This window comes from Poecilia reticulata, linkage group LG16 (assembly GCF_000633615.1).
Source record: "Poecilia reticulata strain Guanapo linkage group LG16, Guppy_female_1.0+MT, whole genome shotgun sequence".
In the NCBI taxonomy this organism is placed as follows: Eukaryota; Metazoa; Chordata; class Actinopteri; order Cyprinodontiformes; family Poeciliidae; genus Poecilia; species Poecilia reticulata.
In genome coordinates, this window is record NC_024346.1 from 25,297,570 (window position 1) to 25,319,736 (window position 22,167).

General features: G+C 42.2%; 1 protein-coding gene across 1 annotated transcript in view; it reads left to right on the forward strand.

Moving 5' to 3' along the window:
- znf407 (zinc finger protein 407) overlaps nt 1-11,475 on the forward strand; it is a 192,759-nt gene extending 181,284 nt beyond the window's left edge. Inside the window, exon 10 of the mRNA XM_008432014.2 lies at nt 10,118-11,475. Coding sequence (XP_008430236.1) covers nt 10,118-10,968 — 851 coding nt within the window. The 3' untranslated portion in view covers nt 10,969-11,475. The remainder of the gene's footprint in view (nt 1-10,117) is intronic.
- Nucleotides 11,476-22,167: the final 10,692 nt, after the last annotated feature.

Here is a 22,167-nt window from a genome sequence, read left to right on the forward strand (position 1 = left end):
TCTGTAAATGTTAATGTCATTAAGAATTCATTAAATGCAACTCAAAACCGAAAGGTTTTTAATGCGTAAATGCAGGCCGACTGAAAAGTGTGTAAAGTTTTCGCATTCAGAACTCTGTGGATTCTCATTTGGTGTGAATTACTGCATCAGTGCAGCATGGCATGGACGGGAGCACATTGTGGTTCTGCTAAGATGTGGCGTACGCCGTGGTTGCTTTGGCAACAACCTCCAGCTTTACTCCAGCTGCTGGGAACTATCTATGTTTCTTGTGCATCTTTCTCTGCTGTAGGTTTTCCTTCCACTTAACTTCCCATTATTACAGCTGGATAAGGTGCTCGCTTTTTGGCTTGATTTTTTTTTTTACCCCCTTTGTGGAGGTGCAGTCTGCTAGACAATTGTCAAGTCAGCATTCTGCTCGTGGAAGCCATAACTGTATATTTCTGTTTCAAAAAATTCTTCTTTTTTGTTTTGTCATATTCAATTTTTCTGAGAAGTTCAATTTTAAGTTTTTATTAGCTGCACACCATAATCGTCCAAATAAATAGAAATAAGCAGTTCAAATATATCACTCTATGTATAATAAATGCAGCAATTTCACTTTTTAAATTAATATTGCACTGCAATGCAGCTGTGATACAGGTTCATAGCTTTTACAAATTATACAAATTTCAAACTAAACTTGTGTTTAAAAAATTATATTTTAATCTCCAGTAATACAGTAGCTGAAGAGTTTCTTTTTTCTTTTTTTTTAACCGCACTCCGTTTTTTCAACAATGGCAGGAGAAAGCCGCCTTGAGAGATCAAAGCCGGGATAGTTTTCTTCATTATATATATTTTTCTTCTTCGCCTCCCTCCGGTCTCCTCTTCACCTCCTTCTTCCCTCTCCACCTCCCCTCTGTCTCATTCTCTTTGTGTTTCCCTCCGTCTCTCCGGGGGCACGGACCTGGGGGACTGGAGGTAGATAGAGTTAGTGTGGACCAGATTACTCTCACTCCAGGTCATCCTCTGTCAGCAGAAAAAGAGCTGAGAGCAGGACACTGACCTGCGTTTCCTCTGACCAGTTCCACTCAGCGCGTGTGTGTGTGTGTGTGTGTGTGTGTGCGTGTGTGTGTGTGTGTGTGTGTGCGTGTGTGCGTGTGTGTGCGTGCGTGCGTGCGTGCGTGCGTGCGTGCGTGTGTGTGTGTCACCTCTTGAGCCCTCTCTACAGTATTTCATTGTTTTGGGGGAGGATTTGTTGTTGTAGTATTCTGTCTGAATGACCCCTTTATGAGAAAATGTTTTCACAGTTATGGTCAGGGACATGGATGTCATGATTTATTTTTTTACTTTTACTTAATTTATTTTTAACCACTCTCCTTTTTAAAGGGCAGAATGTTTAGCCCAACGTTACAACTGCAATCATTTTCAAAATAAAGAATTGATTGGTGATCAGGACTTATTTCTGGTAGTTTCTCTTTGCTGGCATGAAAATAAATGAACTGACCAGGGCACAGAATGACTTGAAGGAACTAAATAAAAATCGAAAAGTTTGAGTTGTTGCGTAACATTGACTAAAGATCTGTTTAAACATCAATCTGAGGCGTTTAAACAGAAGAAAACGATATCAGCTGTCAAGCATGGTGGTGGCTGAATCAGCTTGATGCAAATACACTGGTGAGGAACTTATTCATGCTTATATATAAAAGCAACTTTTCATCAGTTGTTGATTATGAACAAAAAAAGAACAAAAAATTGTTCTTTTTTTTTTTTGCTTCATGGCTGTAATTGAAGTTGCTAACATTACTACTAGAGAGAATAATTAACCTCAAAGAGAAACCACACATGCACTGGGAGAGCATACAAACTTCATATCAAAAGAAAAAACAGGCTGGGATTTGAACCTATGGCAACAATGCTAAACCAGCTACGCTAACCCTAATGCTACAGGAGCAGCCTTCTTCTAAACATATTGTGGTTGAAATTACATAATCGTGATAAATAGATGGATAGATCATTAAAAGCTTCATGTTAAGTTTTTGTTCATTTCTGTGTCTCATCCTGTCATATACCGAGTTTTGTTTCGGTTTATTAACATGTGGCATGTTTCTCTGGGTAAATATTTGTTTTTCGTCCTTTAATTTTTTTTTTTGCACAAACGTGTTTTTGTTAGAATAAACTCCGCCTGACTTTCCTGACTTCTGGCCCGTCTTATCTGCTCAGGTTACTGTCAGTTAAAACACGCAGCGCCGTCCTCGCGCTACCGGATTACAGAGACGGCAGCTTCTTGATTACAAGCGGCTGACATTTGGTGTGTTTTCTGAAAATCTGACTAAAGTTTGCTCAGCTGTGTGTGGGAGGAAGTCTTAATATACCAGGAAACAAACAAATATTGTTTTGTATTCCGGAGGGGGTTTTATTTTTTATTTTTTGTTGTTTGTTTTGTTTCTCCAGGCAGCGCGTTAAGAAATATTTAAGAGTCTACTTGTAAAGGTTTGAGTTTAAAGCTGAAACTGATCCCACAATAGGAGGTTTGTAAACAACAATGATTCATCCTCCTCGCTTTTATTACACATAGAAAAAAAAAGGTGTTTGGGACGGAGTTTTGATTTCCTAGCCAACTCAAACTCCTCCATCGATCTGAGACGATGCTGAACAATAGACTGTGGAGGGTTTTTACGCTGCCTTAGCGTGTTATTTAATAACTTTTCCACAGTCTGTCACGTTACAACCACAAACTGCAATGTATTTGACGTGGATCGTTTTAACACAAAGTAGTGGAAGGAAATAAATAATCTTTTAACAAATAAGATTTAAAGTCTGGTGCATGTTAGTATTCAGACCTGTGGTGTTCGTGGTAGTGACCCCTTGCAGAGGAATCCTTGCATATGATTCTTTTGCTAAATGGCTTAATGTTAATCAGATTTGATGTGAACATTCTTTTTGTCTTGCCACTGATGGTAAATTCATTTATGTCTGAGCCATTCTAACACATGTACCAGGGTGCCTGCACGTCCTTAAAAAGACTTGCGTGTAAAACTAAGGCCTTAAAATGTCATGAATTCTTTTTTTAAAATGAGGTACGTTAATCACAGGTCTTAAATTTTGTCGTGGCAGGACTATTTAATCTTGTATATTCTAACTCATTTTTCATTTTCTTTCTCAAAAGTTTGAGACATCTTCATTGCGTTCTGTGACTTGAGACGGTTGAAGCTACCACTAATGAGCTGCTAACATTCCCTTGCTAGGTAGCCAGGTGTTTTTTTGTTTTTTTTTTGCGTCTTTACATGCAAATTTATTGCCAGTTGGATGAACATTTGTCTTCACCGTTGACTCGGTTCTGTCGCCAACCCATTCTATTCAAAAAAGCTTGGCACTCCAGGAATTAAAGCTGTAGAGAGCATCGCGAGATATACGATTTTCTTCTGTACATTTTTGTTGTGAAATTTCTTTCAGGATAGTCTTCAGAAAAGGTTTTAAAAGCCTTGAATTTGAGTTGGTGAAACCTGCATAAGCCCTGTCTATATACTTTGATCTAAACTAGGATGTTGAGGTTCTAGCTGTAAGTTTAGGGTCGTCTTGCTTGAAGCTGTAAATTGTGGAAAATGCTGGCAGGAGACAAACCTTCCATGTCAAGTAGACACAGTTGGATGAACTATTTAAGACTCTAATTTGTAATAAAGCAGATTATGTAAAATATTAATCAACAGCATTTCCTTTGACTATCAGCCAAAGTCACTCAGATTAGCGCTGGCCTTCAGAGTCATTGGTGCTCCGGTCCTGAGGGCCTTCCATCTGTCTGTGCCCTCGTTCTCTCCTGGTCCTTCGTCCTTGGTGTGTTTTCAGCGTTTCTCCATCCGTCTCTCCGCCCTGTCCACCCGATGTCAATCTGGCCGCTGTGTAATTGGTTGCTTTCTGGTCGGCCGACCTGTCCTAGGTGGCGTTGATTCATGGAGTTTGTAAAGGTGAGAGTAGCGATTGTCCCAAGCAGACAAAGTAGAGCCGTCACTGACTGGACCTGAGCTGACCTGCACACACACACACACTAACACACACGCATGCATAGGTAGCACTTTTGGCTTTGCTTGAGAGAGTCCAAGAGATGAGAGAGAAGCAAGGGAAGGTCGTCCAGTGGCTCAATCAGAAAAGATGATCAAACGTTAAGAAAACGACCGCAGTTTGTCATTACTCTTCAAATCTCAAAACCTTCGTTTGCTTCTTTTAAAGCTTCGACACAAATAAAAAAATATTTACTGACAATAAAATTAATGAAATAACATTCATTCGCTGACGTAGATTAAAACACCCACCTGCATACACGCTTACACACTCTCCCTGAGCACCCAGTCATTCACCCCATTGCTGGTGACCTGGATACACCCAGAACTGTCACTTTATCTACTTAGCAGTGTCACCTTCAAACACACACGCACGCACACATGCATACGCGCACGCATACAGAGGATCCTCCTGGTTTGTAAAAACATCTCCCATGTTTGTGTCCCGTTCAGGCGTCTGCGTTTAAAGGTTGTGGCTTTTTATCTGTAATTGAAGGGAATGGTCTGGTAAAAGGATTGTAAAGAGGTCTTTTTGTGGCGTCTTGATCATAAGCTCTGACTTTTTCATGGTGCTGCCATTGACCCGCTAATTGATTTGGAGAGCATCTCATTCTGCCTCTAGTTTGACACAGTTTAATTGACTTTGCTTGCCGTAGCGTCTGTTCAGGTTGATTTCTTTGTCTTTTATTTCCGTGCATGCGTGTGTGTATGTGTGTGTGTGTGTGTGTGTGTGTGTGTGTGTGTGTGTGTGTGTGTGTGTGTGTCTGTACTTCTGAGAACCAATTAGCATTTACAGTGAGGTTACAGTTGAATTTAGGGATTACAGCCACGCTGTCCTCAGGATGTAGCCGGGCGTGCGGCTCCCCTGATTACGCCAACGCGTGCTCGCAGGCTCACATTTGCGTCGAGGCTGACCTGTATTACAGCGGGTGTAATTGATTGTGTGTGCGCCGGTGTCTCCGTGTTAAGGTTAATTTCTCTAACTGCTGGTAAGTGCTGTCTGACCGCTCCCCCGGCGGCCTCTCCGAGCTGAAGTATTGCCACTTAGAGACCCCCTGCACCCCTCCCAACACAGGCCAGTCTATTGATCCACTGATCAATAATTGCATCTGCGCCACACAGTGAGCACAGCAAGGCTCCTGCACTGACCTGCTGGTGCCACACTAAAAGTCACACCTTGGAAACGGTTGTCAAAATGCAGCCAAGCGATCATTTAAGGGTCCTTGAAGGGGATCCAGAGGGGTCCCAAGCAAAACGAGGGTTACTTCTGCTGCTGTGGCATTCATTTAGCGCATCTGGGGGATTGCTTCACTCTACAGAGAGGACAGTTGTGTTGCGTACAAAATTATCTGGTTCTTGTTGCAAGTGATATTAGGTTGTTGTAGAATAGCAAATTTGTATATTTCAGATTTTAAAAAAGAAATCATAAAAATGATTTGACAAGATGACCATTTATCTGAATGCCGTGTTCAGAAAGCAGCCTGTTTGAGTCCCGTTTGTGACACCAAAATTGTTGTGGAATTTCTTATGAGATTTAATAAACAATGAGAATTTATTACCAATTTGCAATTTATCCAATTGCAATTTATTACCACTGGCAATTGGGAGAAATGCACAATATTAACAGCTCAGGGAAGCTCAGCAGAGAAATGTTCTCCCCTCTAAACTCACAACAAATGGGCAGAGATTTCTTCTCCAGTCTAGGTTTTATCTTCTTATACAGCTGAACAAAGATTGTCCAAAGAATATCCCTTCGCCAAAGCTGCTCTACATAACCCAAAACATTTCATTCAGAAAATGTCTTCTACAGGCCACAGTGACAACACATTCGCATGGTGGTGGCACCATCGTCGTGTGTGGCTGTTTTCGGGACAGATGGTATTACATCATTAAGTGAAATGGATAGACGGATTGGTGATTTTGCAGCAGAGACATCCTCTAAATATCTCCACCATCATTTTACAATCCAAACAGCATCAGTCACTCCCAGCCTCCGCTTCCCCGTCTTCCTCCTGTTGTTTCATTCCTCTCAGGGAGCCTCCATCTTGTTTCAGATCACAGGCAATAAAGCAGCCTGCCTCTCTGTGTCGATCTCATTCCCCCTCCGACTTCCTGTTAAAGAAATCAGTCAGTCAGAGCACTCAAAACACATATTAAACAGGCATCAGCCTCTCGCCGGGGCCAAATCACGCTGTTCAAATGTTGTTCTTCCACCGGGAGCGCAGGACAACTGAAGAGATGGGATCTGCAACATTAACTTGATTCACGGCCGCGGCGACTGAGTGACACTCCATAAACCTCAGCGGGGACCGCCGCCAGTGGCCCGCCGACAGCGCCCCGTGGCTAATGTGACACACGCTAGCCCCGCCGTCCCCGCAGCGGAGCGGCTCACACACTCCGAAACCCTCGCACGGGCAGGCGCATACAGAGACGAATGCAGTGCAGGAGCACACACTCTTCAGACAACGCAACGATAAAGGCTGATCTCTTACGCCACCCACATTCCAGCACACACACACACACCTGTAAATTCAGGCCTCAAAGCTGAGAATCTAGAGGTTTAACAACCTGAAATGGCAGCGCTCTCTCAGATTTGCACGCTTTCAAACGGCTTTTATGGTAATGCGGGAAGAAGCTGCACAGTTAGAGTTATTGTCTCCTGCAAGCCGACCTCTCAGCTCGCAGCGTTTCGGCGTAGGCAGTTAGCATCGGTCCCGTAGCTCCTGTGTAAATAGGTAACCTCCGCTTCTCAAAATGCCAACCTGTTCTGGCTCTCTGTGACAGTGCTGACTCCCTCCACTCTCTAACTACAGGGCTTGTCACTAGAGGTGCAAATGGAGGGGTCTGAATTGATATTTACCACACAATGCTGGCACTGTGCAGCAACCTCACTGCAAGGTCTTTTTTTTGGGGGGTGAATTTGTTCATGAGGAAATTAAGAATATCTTTCCGCTATGTTGAAGGAGATGGAGTTGCACAACAACAAAAAAATAAAACAAATGTGTTGTGATAAAAGCCTTAAAATACAGTATTTATTGCAGAAGCATATTCCTACATTTCCTTGTTATCCTCCTCAATTGTGTGTAGCAAAATAAACTTGGCTACTCCTCCAGGTCTTGTTTGTCGCATTCCTGGTTGTTTGAAACCTTTTGACTAATTCTGAATAATAGAGATCAACACACATACATCTTACTTGAAATGCATGTTTCCGTGTCTTTCCAGTTTTGAACACGGGCTTGGAGAAGTGGTCGAGAAACATCAGAAATGTGATGATTTAATGTTTAGGAAGTCATGGGTTGTTGTATACAGTAAATAAAATGATGTATTGGGTCTGACAACAAAAAAAAGCCACAAACGACAGACGTAGCTTCAACATAGCTCCCATGCCCTCCATCGTTGGGTTGTGTTTGTGTCGGATCACGACGGACTCTTGTGACGACGACACCCTCCAGAGTTGTTACTCAATTGTAGTGGAAAACCACCGGAACTGTAAAGAGCAACTGGAAATGAGTTGAGTCACACTGCTAGGTGCTAGTAGAAAGTGGTCGTTAGGTGTGTGTGGTTGTCCTCAATGGACTGGCGGCTTGATGTGCCCCGCCTCTTGCCCAATGACCACCGGAGATGGGCACCAGCTCCCCATTGACCCTACAAGGACAAGCAAGGACAGACAACGGATGGACGGATAGAAACATAAAGTCCATCTAATATACAGTGAGGTGAAAAAAGTTCCTGGGCTATGAATACTTTTGTGTTTTTGCAACGTCACTCCTTTGTTGTCTCTTCTTAAAAGTGGTTCGATTAGCTTTAGGTCACAATACATCCTCACCTCTCCAAAACGAGAACGACTTCATCTCTGTCTACTTAAAAGCAGCAGGACTTCTGCCTCGTCAGAAGTACTTTACGCAACTCTACTTTAGAGTCAAAAATATCTCCTGAGTGTGTGTCATGCAGAGAAGAAATAGGAGTTTTATGCCAGAGAGAAAGATGAGCAGTCAGAATGTCTCATCTTTTGCTGACCTATGAAATAAAAATCTGTGGGTTTTTTTTATGTGAAGCGCTAATACAATAGGCAGTTTTGGTGGATAGTATTTCAGAGAAGTCCAGAAGACTCCAAATTTTGTGAAATTTTGTTTCTTGAAACTGCGGGGCAAACTATCGGACTGCTGACGAAGAATTAGTGGTGACCGCAGGTGTTTGGGTTTGGAGATATCCGAGTATGAAACTCACAAGGGAGAAGAGGGCGATGGCTCAGATCCACTTTGTAGCACGAGCCTGACTTTCTAATCACATCGTCAACCTTGTGAGTTGAGGACATTAAATGTCAGGGGACGATGGGAGCATCAGTGATTGATGAGTTTGTTTCTGTATGTACCGTTCTGTTTGTGTGATCCCATAGCTGCCCCCAGGTGTAAGCCTTGTATCTCTAAATGTCAAGTCCTCCCAAGTAAAAAAAAAAAAGAAAGAAACAAAAAGCAAGTTTTGGTGTGTTACAAAGATTTGAGAGTTTTTGGGGGACTTTACAAGGTATCATAAACCTAGAAAGCTCCTCTTCCTAACAGGAATTTGTGCCTCTTCTCACTTATTGCAAATTAAGTTCAGCTTTCAGCAGCTTAGTCGTGAACAGAGGCCCCCACCTTTTTTCTTTTTTTCTTTTTTTTCTAAATGTCTCAAATCAAATCCCCTTTTTTCCCGCATAGATTAGCCTACAAGTGTCTGAGCCAGGCGCTGTTTAAACAATGGCATTTCTAACACTGTTCCTATCACCTTGGAAACGCCATGGCAACCTGTGATGTGAGAGGGCACAGTGTGGCTCAATTAGCAGCAGCTGTATCTCACCACGCTCCGGCAGCAGCAGAGTATCTCCATATTCTTTCTGCTTTCAAGCCCCTAAGTGACACAAATATATGAAGTGTTACATCGCCTTTAATGTCACTTTAGGTTCCCATGATTTTTTTTTCTCTTTCCTCCCATCATATTCCTTCTCGTGTTGATGGATGCACACATACAAGCAGCAAGTCGAATAGATATTCAGTAATGATAACCAACAATTCAACAACCTCCAGTTTTTGTTCAATTTTGACCTGCTAGTTTCACTTTTAGCTTATTCAGATTTCTCTTTACCTTAGGAAAGAATTAATTGCTCAAGCTATTTATGTTGCGCTCAGAGGTATTGCGCTGTGTGTGAGACAGCGGAGTTGTAAAATAAGGTGCCAGTGCAAGAAAGGACAAACGTATATCATCTTTTTAAGCTGTATTTTGCACCTTAATTTAGCAGTTAGCACGGTTAGCATGCCTAGCTCTAAACACCTGTCTCTGTGCTTATTCCAGACAATAGACATTCGTACCTTTGCTCTGAGACATCCAAGGCCAGCATAACATAATCGAAGGACTTGGAAGTTTGACCATAGCAACCTTGTTTGCCTCCATTTATCCTTCCTTTCATCTGCTGATAAACTAAGCAGTTAATTAGTTCCCAACATTTATACAGCTTCTTTCACGTCTTGGAAGAACATCTTACAGATACTGAAATTAACTTTTGAGTCTTCTTCTCAAAGTAATAACTTCCATACTGAAAAGTGTTATTGTCAGGGTTACATATTAGCTCTTGGGTATGGTTCATTCTCTGATGCACAAAAGATTAGATTTTTCACTATCCAACAAACCAATCACAAATCAAAATGGTCCGACTCTGGTCACTAGTAAGTAGTTTGTTTTTTTTCCCCTTGATTCATTTCTAGCAGTCTGCCTTCTTGTTTCTAGAGGAAGTCTTGCTTTCTCTCGCTCTCTTGCTGTCTCACTGACCCTCAGACAGGTCTGAACAGGCTTTTCCTTTAAATAGTTTCTTACATCTCTGTCCTTCCTCTTCCTTTAAGCGCCACACTGACACTGAAAATGGTTAATGGCGAACGCTTTTCTCTAGTAACAACTTCCCTAGAAAATAGGGATTGGAAAAAGGATCAGATTTTTTGAGTTTCTGACTCAAACCACACTCTGTGCCTTTCCAGCTCTTGTTTTATTTCTGTGCTGGTTTTCTCTGAAAGACTCTTCAAAAATGTAACATGAATGCGTTTGTGTCTCACTAGGTATTGTGTCCAAGTCCTTCGAATGCCGTCTGAAAGGACAAGGAGCAACGTTTGTGGAGGCCGAATCTGTGGAGTCGCCCGAGCACAGGAAAGGCTCGTCGGAGGCATCCAGCCACGAAGAGGCCGTCCAGCAGGTCATCATCATCCAGGGATACGGTGAGGAGGACGTGGCCATCGACCAGGCCCTGGAGGAGTCGGCCGCCGCCACCCTGCAGACGCTGGCCATGGCCGGCCAGGTGGCCGAGGTTCTCCACATCACAGAGGACGGACAAGTCATAGCCTCGGGCAGGGAGGTGGCCTCGGCAGGGGCCCACCTGGCTGGAGGCAGCACCCAGTACGTGGTGGTGGAGTCCGGGGACGCCAGGAAGGAGTTGCATGCGGCTGCGGGTCAGAGTCACATCGTTTCCGAGTCGTCCACCGCCCTGGACGCTCTGCTCACTGCCGTTAGCGAAATGGGCCATCAGGAGAAAATGCAAGGAGGGGCAACCGTCGTTCATGAAGTGTTGGCCCCTGAAGCCTCGGAGGGAGCCCAAGCCGCCGTGGACGTGAAGCAGGAAGAGCAAGAGGAGGTGCAGGTCATCCAGGAGGCCCGCCACGAAAACATGCAGGAGGTGCTGAAGCTCGCCGCCTCCCAGATGATGAAGGAAGGTCTCACCCAGGTCATCGTCAACGACGAGGGAACCCATTACATCGTGACCGAGCTGGAGGACTGCACCCTGCAGGTAGAGGAGGCGGTGTACGGCGGTGCAGCTGCCGGGGACAGCGAGGTGCAGCAGGCGGAGCAGCAAGCAGGAGAGGAGATGGTGGTCTACTTGGACGGAGCTTCTCATAACATTGTCCTGGAAGGCTGAGGCCCACAGCAATGACAGTCCCTGTCTCACGTTCTGCTAAAGAGTGTCTTCAATATTGTCTCCCTCTTATAACATTATATCTGTTTTCTCAGATGATTGGAGCTATGCAACAAAAGAGCTTTTTCTGGTGCTACTCCTGTCAACTTGCAATGGTGACAGTCGCCAACGACTCATTTACGTCCATACAACTTAAGCAAACGTTTAAGCAATTCTTCCTTATGGAATATGTTTTCAAAGTTTTCCTAACACATGGATTTTGTTTTCCAGAGTAACTACATTGTTCTAAGATTTTGGTTCATTTTTGGCATGAGCTTTGTTTTGGGTCTAAAAGATGGAGGCAAATATTCGATTTTTTTGTCTCGAGTTCGTTCCTTATCACCGCAAACAAAACAGCTGAGATAATTTTGCGTTTTCTTTCCATGTTCTCCATCTCAGTCAATCTCTTTGCTTTTAGAAAAGCTTTGGGTTGATGTAATTTTTGACAATAAATATTGTGTAATTTTTTAACCAATGGTATGCTTTTTCTTTTTTTTCTTTTTTTTGTTCTACTACACTTCAGACATTCACATTGATTCTACAGTCACGCTTGTATATTTTTCACAATTTTGTCTCGTTATTGGCCACAGACTTCAAGGTAGAATAACAAAAATGTGCTTGTAAAGTGGAAAGAAAACAGCATTGTTTTCCGATTGTTTTGTTTTTTTTAAAGGGAAATCAAATATAGAAAGCATGATCTTCTTCACTCCGACACCCCTAAATAAAATCCATACATCTTTTTATTTCCCTTTCACTATTACTTTGTGTTGGTCTATCACATAAAACACAGTACTGTACCAGCAATATGCACACACACACACACAATGACTGATGGCTCCCATCATGTCTTCCGATCACCAGCAGTCATTACCTTCACCATTATCATTATCGTCGTCATGATCACCATCATCCACATTGTCGTGCTTTCACCCCACCACCATTCTCTTCTCGGTGTTCAACTCACTCTTCCCGTCTTTCTCTTTCTTTTTCTTTTTTTTTTTTCCACCCGCAGCATTTAGCACTGGAGGGAGAGTCGATACTCATTTAGGCTCCAACTTTCTAATGGTTAGAGTGGGAGAGAAAGACAACGGCCAGTCGCTAAAAGTTGAGGGGAGAGGGAGTCGAGAGTAAGCACGGATACACACGGAGGGCATTGAAAGATCACCCGTCTAACACACATATACACACAGGAACGTGGCGGAGGGAGTGGGCAGGAGAAACGGATCTTGCAGCTGAAAGAGGAACGGAGAGAGGAACCTGTCATTTCAGCCGACACCTACACAGCCTCAGGTCGGACCCAGTTTTTCTTCTCTTCCGTTCAGCTAAAATTGACACATTCGACATGTGAGCATCAAGAAGGGCAGCATCCACTCCTCAGGACACATCTTTGTTTTATGATGATGTACAGTCAGGCTTGCACTGGTTAGTCCTGGTTCGACTCTGGATGAGCCAGAAAAAAGTATTTCGCAGTGTCAGAAATTCAAAACTGACCCCAAAGAGAGTTTGTAGCTAATCTGTTTCACCTCGCTGTTCAGTCCAGACATTTCATTTTATATAACATGAAGCGCCTTGTTAAAGGAGTATTCATACCCCTTTAACATTTTAACACAGCAGTAGCGCAGCATGATGCCACCACTACCATGTTTAGCCATAAGGAGGGTGTTTCAGTGGTCTGATTAATGTTGCTTACTGTCACGTAATGATTCGCACGCAGGCCAAACCATGTCATCGTCTTCCCATCTGACCAAAGCACCTTTTCACACACTTACTGTCCCCTACATGGTTTTCTGTATGACATTTCCATGTCAGCTAAAAAGTCACATTTTGGTCCAATATTTGCATAGTTAACATAAAGCCTGGATTACAGTATATGCTAACTATGTGGTCTCTAGAGGCAAGTGGTTGAACCGGATTTTGAGTTGATCTACTGTGGTACTTAAAATGCAATCAAAACCAAATCAAGTTTATTTGTATTACACATTTTAACACATAAAAGCACAAAAAAAAAAACAAAGATAGAAAAAACACCACACAGTAAACCAGTAAACATTACATTTTGTCAAGAGTCATCATTTATTATGGTTCAAAAGCAACTCCAAACAGGTCGGTTTTTAGCTTTGATTTAAAGGAACTCAGTGTTTCGGCTGCTTTGCAGTTTTCTGGAAATTTGTCCCAGATTTCTGGTGCACAGAAGCTGAATGCTGCTTCTTCATGTTTGGTTCTGGTTCTGGTGCTGCACGATTTAATTTGCAATGAGAACAAATATGAGGACAAATGTTGGCAAAGCACTATAGGAGGTACATGGTCTTATATCGGTTATAAAGTATATAAGTGGTTTTTGACATAACAAGCATCAATGTTTCCCCTCTACTGTACCCATAATAGGAATGTGTGTCTGGGCCTGTGCTTGTACATAATCCTGCATATCTTGTCTGAGGGATTGTGTACTGTGCCGTGTTCACTCCCCCTGCCTGACCCTCCCCCCCCCCCACACACACACACACCCTGTGTTTCTCTGTAATCAGGGCTGGATGGGCTCATTATTAACTGCGGCAGGCCACTCGTGTGACATGGAAGAGGGAGAAATTAGCAGCTGTCATCCAGTGATGAGTTCATTTCCTGACAGGCCTCTGCTCTGAAGAATCCTGCTGCAGACGACCAGACAGGTGATGGAAACCTGCCGCCGGAGCTTAATTGGAGAGCCGGAAAAGGCCAGGAAGTAGGGAGAGGAGGAGATGCGAGGGTAGGATGCAGAGAAAAGAAGTGAGGTGAGGAAGAAAGTAAACCGTGAAATGTAATGTTTAGAGCGCATATCCTGTCAAAAGGGAAGCAGAATTTTGATGTTCTTCAGTATTTCTCTATTGTTTTCATGTTTACTGTAAAAGCTGAGCAATATTTTTAGAGCTATCAGCTGCCTCACTAAGTTCAGTGGTGCCTTAGGAAAAGAAAAACATTAGTTGGGTCTTCCTTATTCTTAGCTTATTAAGTTATTAAGCTGTTGTGGAAAGTCCAAAGAGCCACTTGTGGCAGGACTGAGATAAACCAACACTTGTTGAATATTTGTTTAGTGGAAAGAAAAAATTGGCTTCAAATTTTTTAGATTTTAAACAGGAAGGTCTAAAATATGTTTTATTAAGCCATGACCACAACATTTGCCTTACAGGTCCCTGCATTTCCCATCAACTCAGCCTGCTGAAAGGGAGCATCCCCACATCATGATGCTGCCAGCACCAGCAACTTGTTTAAGTATAGTTTTTACTTCAAGCCAAAAAGTTAAATTTTGTTCTCTTCTTGCACGTTTGCTGTCTACTACAGACAAAATGACTTTTTTAAATGAAATTGTTTCCATGCCACTCTTCCTTAAAGTTGCAGTATTCAACTTTTGTAGAAAAAATACTTTTTTCTACATTCATTAAAACTGTCACCATTTAATGACGGTATAGTACAAGACGGATCATCTGTGAAAAAACTGAGCTGCTCTGCCTGAGCTCCTGTGCTCCTACTGTCATCGGCAGAAGTGCACCGCTCTGTCAGAAACAACCAATCAGAGCCAGGGGGAGGGTCTTAGCGTTGTCAATCATACATAAGTACGCCTGCTGGCATTCTTCCCCTTGGACTCTGCAATGCAGGCTAGTTAGCTTGACCAATGACAACGGCAGATGAACAAGTTTCCTGAAATGGTAAATAGTTTCTCTCCTTTGAGCAGCGTGTACACAAGCATGTTTGGCTGTGCTAATACCTTCCTGCTGCTGGCTCTGATTAGTTGCTTCTGCTTACTGCTCAGCAGATATGCATTTCTGAAGAAGATAATAGTAGCAGAGGACCTCATGACATGGCGGCAGTTTTAACAAATATGTCAAATATGTAAAAAAAATAAATAAATAAAACACACTTAGTAGACTCCAGATATCCACTAAACATTTCTGCACTACTTTGTCATTTGTGGTTTTAAGGTCATAATCGAAATGTTCTGTTTGGACCTAATTAAGTCAATGAGACTGGATACATATTTATGCCTCACTTTACTTGTAAAATATTCTTCTCCTTTTGCTTCGGCTTCACCGTTGATCACACAAGATTTCTAAAATGCATAGAAGTTTGTTGCTGTCAATTGACAAAGTGCAAAAATAAGCTCAGGGGTTAAGAATATTATCTGCAGGGAAACTAACAAAAAAAAAAAAAAAACTTGCACTCCGACCTGAGGGGAACTCTCATCCTTCTTTTGAGGACACAGACGGCGACAGAAGTGCACGTAAAGGTCTCCCTCTCTCTTTCTCTCTGTTTTCATGAGCGTGATAAATATGGCAATTCTGTTTAGTCGCCATCTCTGGAAAACATATCTGCCCGAGGATCATTTTCCTAATGTCCCCACTATTAGTTCTGGCTACCCCGTGGCAGTATTAACATGCTCTGTTCGTGTGGGTGTGTGTGTGTGTGTGTGTCTTTGCAAGAGACAGACGGAGTCCTCGGGGTTTCAGGTACAATTCTATTAAACCCGACTTGTTTGTGTATTTCCTGTCCGTCTCCAGCTCGTGCGCTGCTCGGCTCTCGCTCGCTACGTACGTCCGTGTTAACAGTGGGCCCGCCGCGTCGTGGCGTTTCAGAACCCCAGCATTTGTTTTTTGTGTCATTTTTTTATTATTATTATTTTGCGGCTATAAATCGATAGCTGTTAAGAGAGGCTGCGGTTGGAGCGCCGGGGAGGCCACGGTTCAGTTGTGGTTCGCCTCCTCCATGGGAGTTGTTATGGTTAAACGAATATGGGGGATATCTGAGGGGTGAGCCCTGCTTGAATCTTCTCCCCTTCTTTTACTTTTTGTGCGCTATGCGCCTCTGCATTTGTGTCTTTGATCATGTTAATCCCTGCCTAGCCGCCCCACCACTTTCCCCCAACTCACACACACATACACACACACACACCTCCATGCTTGACAGAAAATTGACAACCCACTCCATCCGAGACCCCGCCTCCGGAACGGCGAGCATTCCTCGATCCCGCGCTGAGCCGCCTCAATAAAGGAGTAAAATAAAGAAAGCACTTGGGGGAGGCAGGCGTTCCCATTGACAGTCTGCAGCACTTGATTAAGGAGGCGCAGTGATTGAAAAGGGATCTGATTAGCCGCTTATGGGGAAATAGCAATGTTTCAGCCTTGAACCACAAACTACTGTAAGTGCTCTTTAATTAGCCACACAACACTGAGAAATAACACTTCAAATCATAAAAAAAAGATGAATGTGAACGACAAAAAGAAAAAAATTACTCTCCAGAGAGCGGATCGGTGGGAGGCCGAATCCCCACTACGACTTTCCAAAAGCATCACTGCTGCAGGACCAGGGGTGCCACATCAAACGACCAATACAGGATCCAATTTCACTTCTCAGTTCAATGTTACAAGAAAGTATTCACCCCCTGAACCCAGTAACTGGTTGAGCCACCCTTGGCAGCAGCAGCCACCATTTAGTGCTTGTGGTAATGATGGGAAAGGGGGATTTTTGACCAACTCTTCTTTGCAGAACTGTTTTAATTCAGTCATATTGGAGGTTTTTCAAGCGTGAGCGGATGTTGTAAGGTCAAGCAACAGCAACTATAGTTTAAAATGTGATTAAGTCCTGGTGAAATTGGACTTTAAATTTTTGATTTTCACGACTGGCAAGTCATCCAGGTTCTAAAGCAGCAAAGCAACTCCAAACCATCACAAAACCACCACTGTGCTCGCAAATGCAATGTTCTTAATCTAAAAATCTGCTTTAGTTTAATGCCAAAAGTATACACCTTCCAGAAAGATCAACTTTTGTTGATCCCACAGATTACATTCCAAAAGGTCTTGGGATCATCAGGAGGATTTTTGAGAAATGAAAGATGGGGTTTTGTGTTTTACCTCAGATCTCTTCCTTATTGTCGGATCACAAAAACTAACAAGTGAGGAAAGGGAGGTGAGCAACGCTTCCGATGTTCCTCTGGGTTCTTTTTAGACCTCCTGGCTGAGTGGTTTTCTCCATTACCCATGCATGGGTTATTGTAGACCCACAGCCTTAGACCTAAAACCATTTCGAGTTATAGATGTTGATTACTTTGTTTCTCATCTGTCTGGTGATTTCTTGAGATCAGGGTGTAATTTAACACTTTTAGAGTCGTCAGACAGGTTCTGGTTATACAGGTCAAGCAGCTGTCAGAACTGAATTTGGCCAGGAACACTGAAACAAAAATGTGCTTGATCAGTTATTTTATGATTAATGGTGGCATAGATGTTATCTCATATATAATCCAATATTTAATGCTTCTAGATTTCCCCTAATCTAGCGGTTCTCAACGTGGGCGGTACCGCCCCCCAGGGGGCGTTCAGAGGACGGCAGGGGGCGCTGGAGGACATTTTTACAAAAGGGGGGCGCTGGGATGCCCTTGGGGGGGCGTTTGTTGTGCACCTTAAATGCACAACAATGCCAGTTTAGACTTTGAGCAACTTGGTAAAACTGTATTTTGTAACATTAAATCATGCTTTGGCTGCAACTATATCGATGGCAGCTCTTCTTCTATTCAGTGTTTGTTAGTTTCTGTTAGCTTCTTGGCGCAGCTCCGTTCTCCTGCTACTGGTAGCTAAAATCACAATACCCTCACTTTGTATCCCTCTGAAAAATGAACCCATTTAAATAAAGAAATCCCTCCATGGGTGATACCAAGATAGAGAGCGTTCATTTTATTGCGTTAACACCGGAGCTGTAAGTGGTCCGACGTGAAACGGGGTTGATTGAACAGCACAGCACTTTTAGATTTCAATAATCAAAATGCAGAAATTGTTTCCGTTGTTTTAAAAGATTTATGTCAGTCTGCCTTTTCCCCATCGATACGCTTCCCGACCGCCCTGCATTTTAGGGGCTTAAAAAAAAACGCCGCGCACATTGAGCAAAACTCTGAAACAGGAGAAGCAGGACATAAAACGGAGCGAAGAACTAGATGTGAGTTATGACATAAAAACAGAGAATCCAACGCTGAACATTGAAAAAATCAACACATGATGTGAAACACATGACGATTAGGAGGCGCAGCAGGTGATGAGTGAAAATTACTGATGGTYAATAAACGATAAAATAAATCTAGCAACAGGAAAGAAACTAAAGTGGACATAGCAATAAACCAAGAGAGGATAAAACTAATCAAATGAAACTAAATGGAAATGAATGAAGAACAAAATGCAAGAATAAACTAAGAAACTAAAGTAAATACAGAGGAATAAACTGGTATGGCAAGACCTTTAGAGAAATAATTAATACAGAGGACTGTATAGCAAGAATAAACAGACACTATTTCCAGATAAAATGTAAAATAATACTGAGAATAAATATATCTTACAGACCATAACAGTAAAGAACTGATCACTTTTATGTTTATAATTAGATTTGATATATTTATTTCTTCAATATTATTTTTCATGTCAGTGTTAATGTCATGAGGCTGATGACTCCATGACACTTTCAATTTGACTCATTAGAATTTGATTAAGAACCAGATTTGTTCTTTGTAATTTCTGTCCAGTAAAACTATTAATCTATAAATCAATAGACAGGTTGATATAAAGATATAATCCATGTTTCTGTCTCATTAAAAGGATCTGGGACTTTTGTTTTTCCACTGAAAGCTCTGGTTTGCACAATAAATGCCATGTGGGTGAAATTTTATGGATGATACTCTGATGTCCCATTCTCCTGAAGGCAGCACAGAGCTGCACCACCAGAAACTGACAGAAACACTGAAGAGAAGAAGAGCTATGATTAATGTAGTTACAGTTCTATCCATGTTTTAATGTTGCAGAGCTCAGTCATTTTGCAAATAGTTCAAAGTTTAAACTGGCATGTTGTTCATCTTTTATCTGGTCATTTGTGTAATATTTAACAACTAGAAAATGGCACAGAATTTTTTCCACTCTGATTGGTTGCTGTTAGACCTACAAATTTTAACTTGAATGTTTGTTGCATTTTTCGTAGACGCCTGTGAAAATAATTTCTATTCCCATGACTTTTTTGTTCTCTGGGAAATTATTTTTTGATGATAAATACAGAAACAAGCATAAAAATTAAAACATCTACAATAGTAGTATTAATAATAAAATAATGGTCAGTGCAAAGTAGCCTACACATTCTTTGGTGGGGGGCGGTGAGGGACCTGAATAAGGGCTAGGGGGGAGCTGGGCCAAAAAAGGTTGAGAAACACTGCCCTAATCCAACTTCCTTTTGTATTTACTCTGGTTATTTTTGCCTTCTGATAAAATTTGTGTCATGACGTGAAACATTTCAATGCAGCAAAACTTCTAAACTTTAAATACTTTTTTTCGCGTCACTGTGTTTAGTTAAAAAAAAAAAAAAAACAATGGCAAAAGCGGAAACATGTCAACTCGATCAGGTTAATTTGAGATCTGCACACGGTTTGATTCACGTGCATCGCCTCTGCGAATTCCACATCCTGAGCGGCGCCAACACATTACTCTGTTTAGATAGCAGATCTTCACTGTCAGTCTGTGATAACACCTTTCCTCAGAGCTGATGCAACCATCTGCTTCGTATCAACACAGCCGCAGAGGGGTTAATTCTGTTGGTTTAGTCGCTTTAGCAAAACAAACACCGTGACAGACGAGGAGAGGAGACCCATGATGTGATTTTTCTTGATTCCAATAATATGTCAGGATAAAGCAAAAATCTAATTTGGCAACAAAAAAAGAAGTGTTTCTGTTCAGCTGTAAATATTTCAGAGAATCCGAAGCCAGATTGAGCATGTAGCTGCGCTGGAAATACCGGTGAATAATCCACTTCATAATCTCAGAGAGGTCAGAGGTCGTTGATAAAGTTTCCGTTAGCTTCTCATCTTTGTTGCACTTCATAGCAGTTGTGTAAGAAAATATTACAGGTCATAAAATAAGGTTGTCAGCTGCTGATAGAGTAGAATAACCTTCCAGTTTTATTGTCATCTGTACTGATATGATATGAGCAGGGTGTACACCAGGATTATAGACAGCGCTAAGAGCTTCCTCCTGGGTCTGGCTGGTTGTTTCTGGCCGGGAGTGGTGCATTTCTGCAGATGGCAGTAGGACCACTGAATCTTATCACGAGATATTGTCAATTTTAACAAATCTGTTAAACACATTTTTCTAAAAGTTGCATTCTGCAGATTTAACATGATTGATGTCTGGAGGACTCACCATACCAAAATTTAAGAATACTGATTTTTGTTGTTGCTTTCATAAGTCCACAAAACATATAAAAGCACTATTTCTTAAGCTATCAGTAGTATTTCTTGCCTAATCTTAAAATATTGCAATATTTAAATTTGAGACCATAACCCAGTTTCTACAGATATAGACTTTGGGTGGGAAAATCCTTCACTATAATTATATTTATTGTGCAAATAAAGTAGTTCTGACAAAAACTTTTTTTTGTGATTCCAATAGTTGGTTTTTTTTGTCTGTTATTCCAGAGCCGTCATAACACTAACAAAAAAATGAGATCAAGCATTTAGCCTTTTAAACTAAATACCATAAATTTTTGTTCTTGAGGACATATTGTTCCTCAAAACCAGGAATGAGTCAGATCTTTCCCTAAGTTCATCCCAGACTCATAGTTTTCCTCTAGCTCTCCTGTAGCGGTGTCTTTCAAAGCAGGACATAATTGCAGTGAACTTTCCTTCCAGGCTCCCTGACCGTCAGCTTCTAACCATCTTGCATGGTGAATTCAGCCCCACATTTGTGGAGTGTAGCCCTGGGAGTCCCCTGGTGGCCCCTGTTTTTGCAGTAACAAGCATGGGGGGCCCCTGTGGTAAGTGCACTCAGGGGACGTAGGCTCTGATCTGGCCGTCCCAGGGGCCCTGTTAATTTCTGCTCTGCTCAGAGAGCCTCGCCACCCTCTGCTGCTCTCTTTTCCTCTTCCTTTTTTATACTGTAACTCTTTATTTCCCTTCTTCTTCTTCACCCTCCTGTCTCTCTCCCTCCCTCGCTCTCTCTTTTCCATATGTAGAAGGTGTGCTGTCAACAGGGAACTTGGTCAGTCTCATTAAAGAGCTGGTGGAGGCTGTGATGGTGACAGAGACGTGCGGATCAGTGGCAGGGCGGTGTCATGGTTGGAGAAACAGTCCATTAACCAAACTCCTGATATTCGGTTGAAATATCATCTGGAATTAGCCCGGAGTCTTGGGGAATTTCCGCCGTATTAGATCGGCACAGTACAAGGCCAAGGTGAAATTCTGAAGTGTGTAGGCTGGAAGTGGAAGGGCATCCAGCACCTCTGGCTTTCTGCAGGAATATGTTTGGGTATGCTCATTGTGTGTATCCAAACATATGACTATAGCATATCATTATGAATATAAAACTAATGAGTTTCAAAGCAAGAAAGAAAGTTTCTTTAACCCACACAGGATTCAATTCGAGAACCAGAGGAAGCACCGGGTTACTGAAGTGATTTCCACATACTCTCTTCATGTTTGCCCCCATCTTGAGGCAATTCCTGCAGCACTTACCTTTTCTTTTCACATGTGGTGTGAAGTTGTAGGGGGAACAAAAATCGATGGGGAAACAAAGACTCACATTACACCAAAAATGTCCTGGCAGACCCTGCAAGTTCTGGCACACTGATGCATAAAATTTAAAAGTGCTGGCCCACTTAAAGACACCGTTTCAGCCATTTGAGAATTCAGACTTGACTCTGATTTGGGGCAAAAGACTTCAAACTTGACTTGGACTTGCCTCTCCAAGACTTGAAGCTTGTTTTACACAATGAAAGTAGTCTAGATAATGAGCTAATTGACTCATAGCCAATCAGATGTATATTATATTCCAACCTCCAAATGCCAGTATGTTTGATCTACATCTAATACTTCTGCATAGTCAGCATTGGTCCTTATAATGCCTGGTTTGTGTCCACAGACGGACACAGTGGTAATAGATGTGGGTTAACTAGTTAGAAGTGACTAGCTTATCCTATGTGCTGCGTCTTAGTCAACTGACAATCGAGAGGCTGAAGTTGCTTTTATTTCCTAAAGGAAAGGAAACTCATCCTGAAACTTTTGATCCCATCAACGGGAATCACTCAAATTGTTCATGAGAAGGCCTTTTAACTCCTTAAACCTTTGTGTTTGGTATTTCTGCAAACATTTGCGCCCCAACTTCTCATTTTCTCCACTCC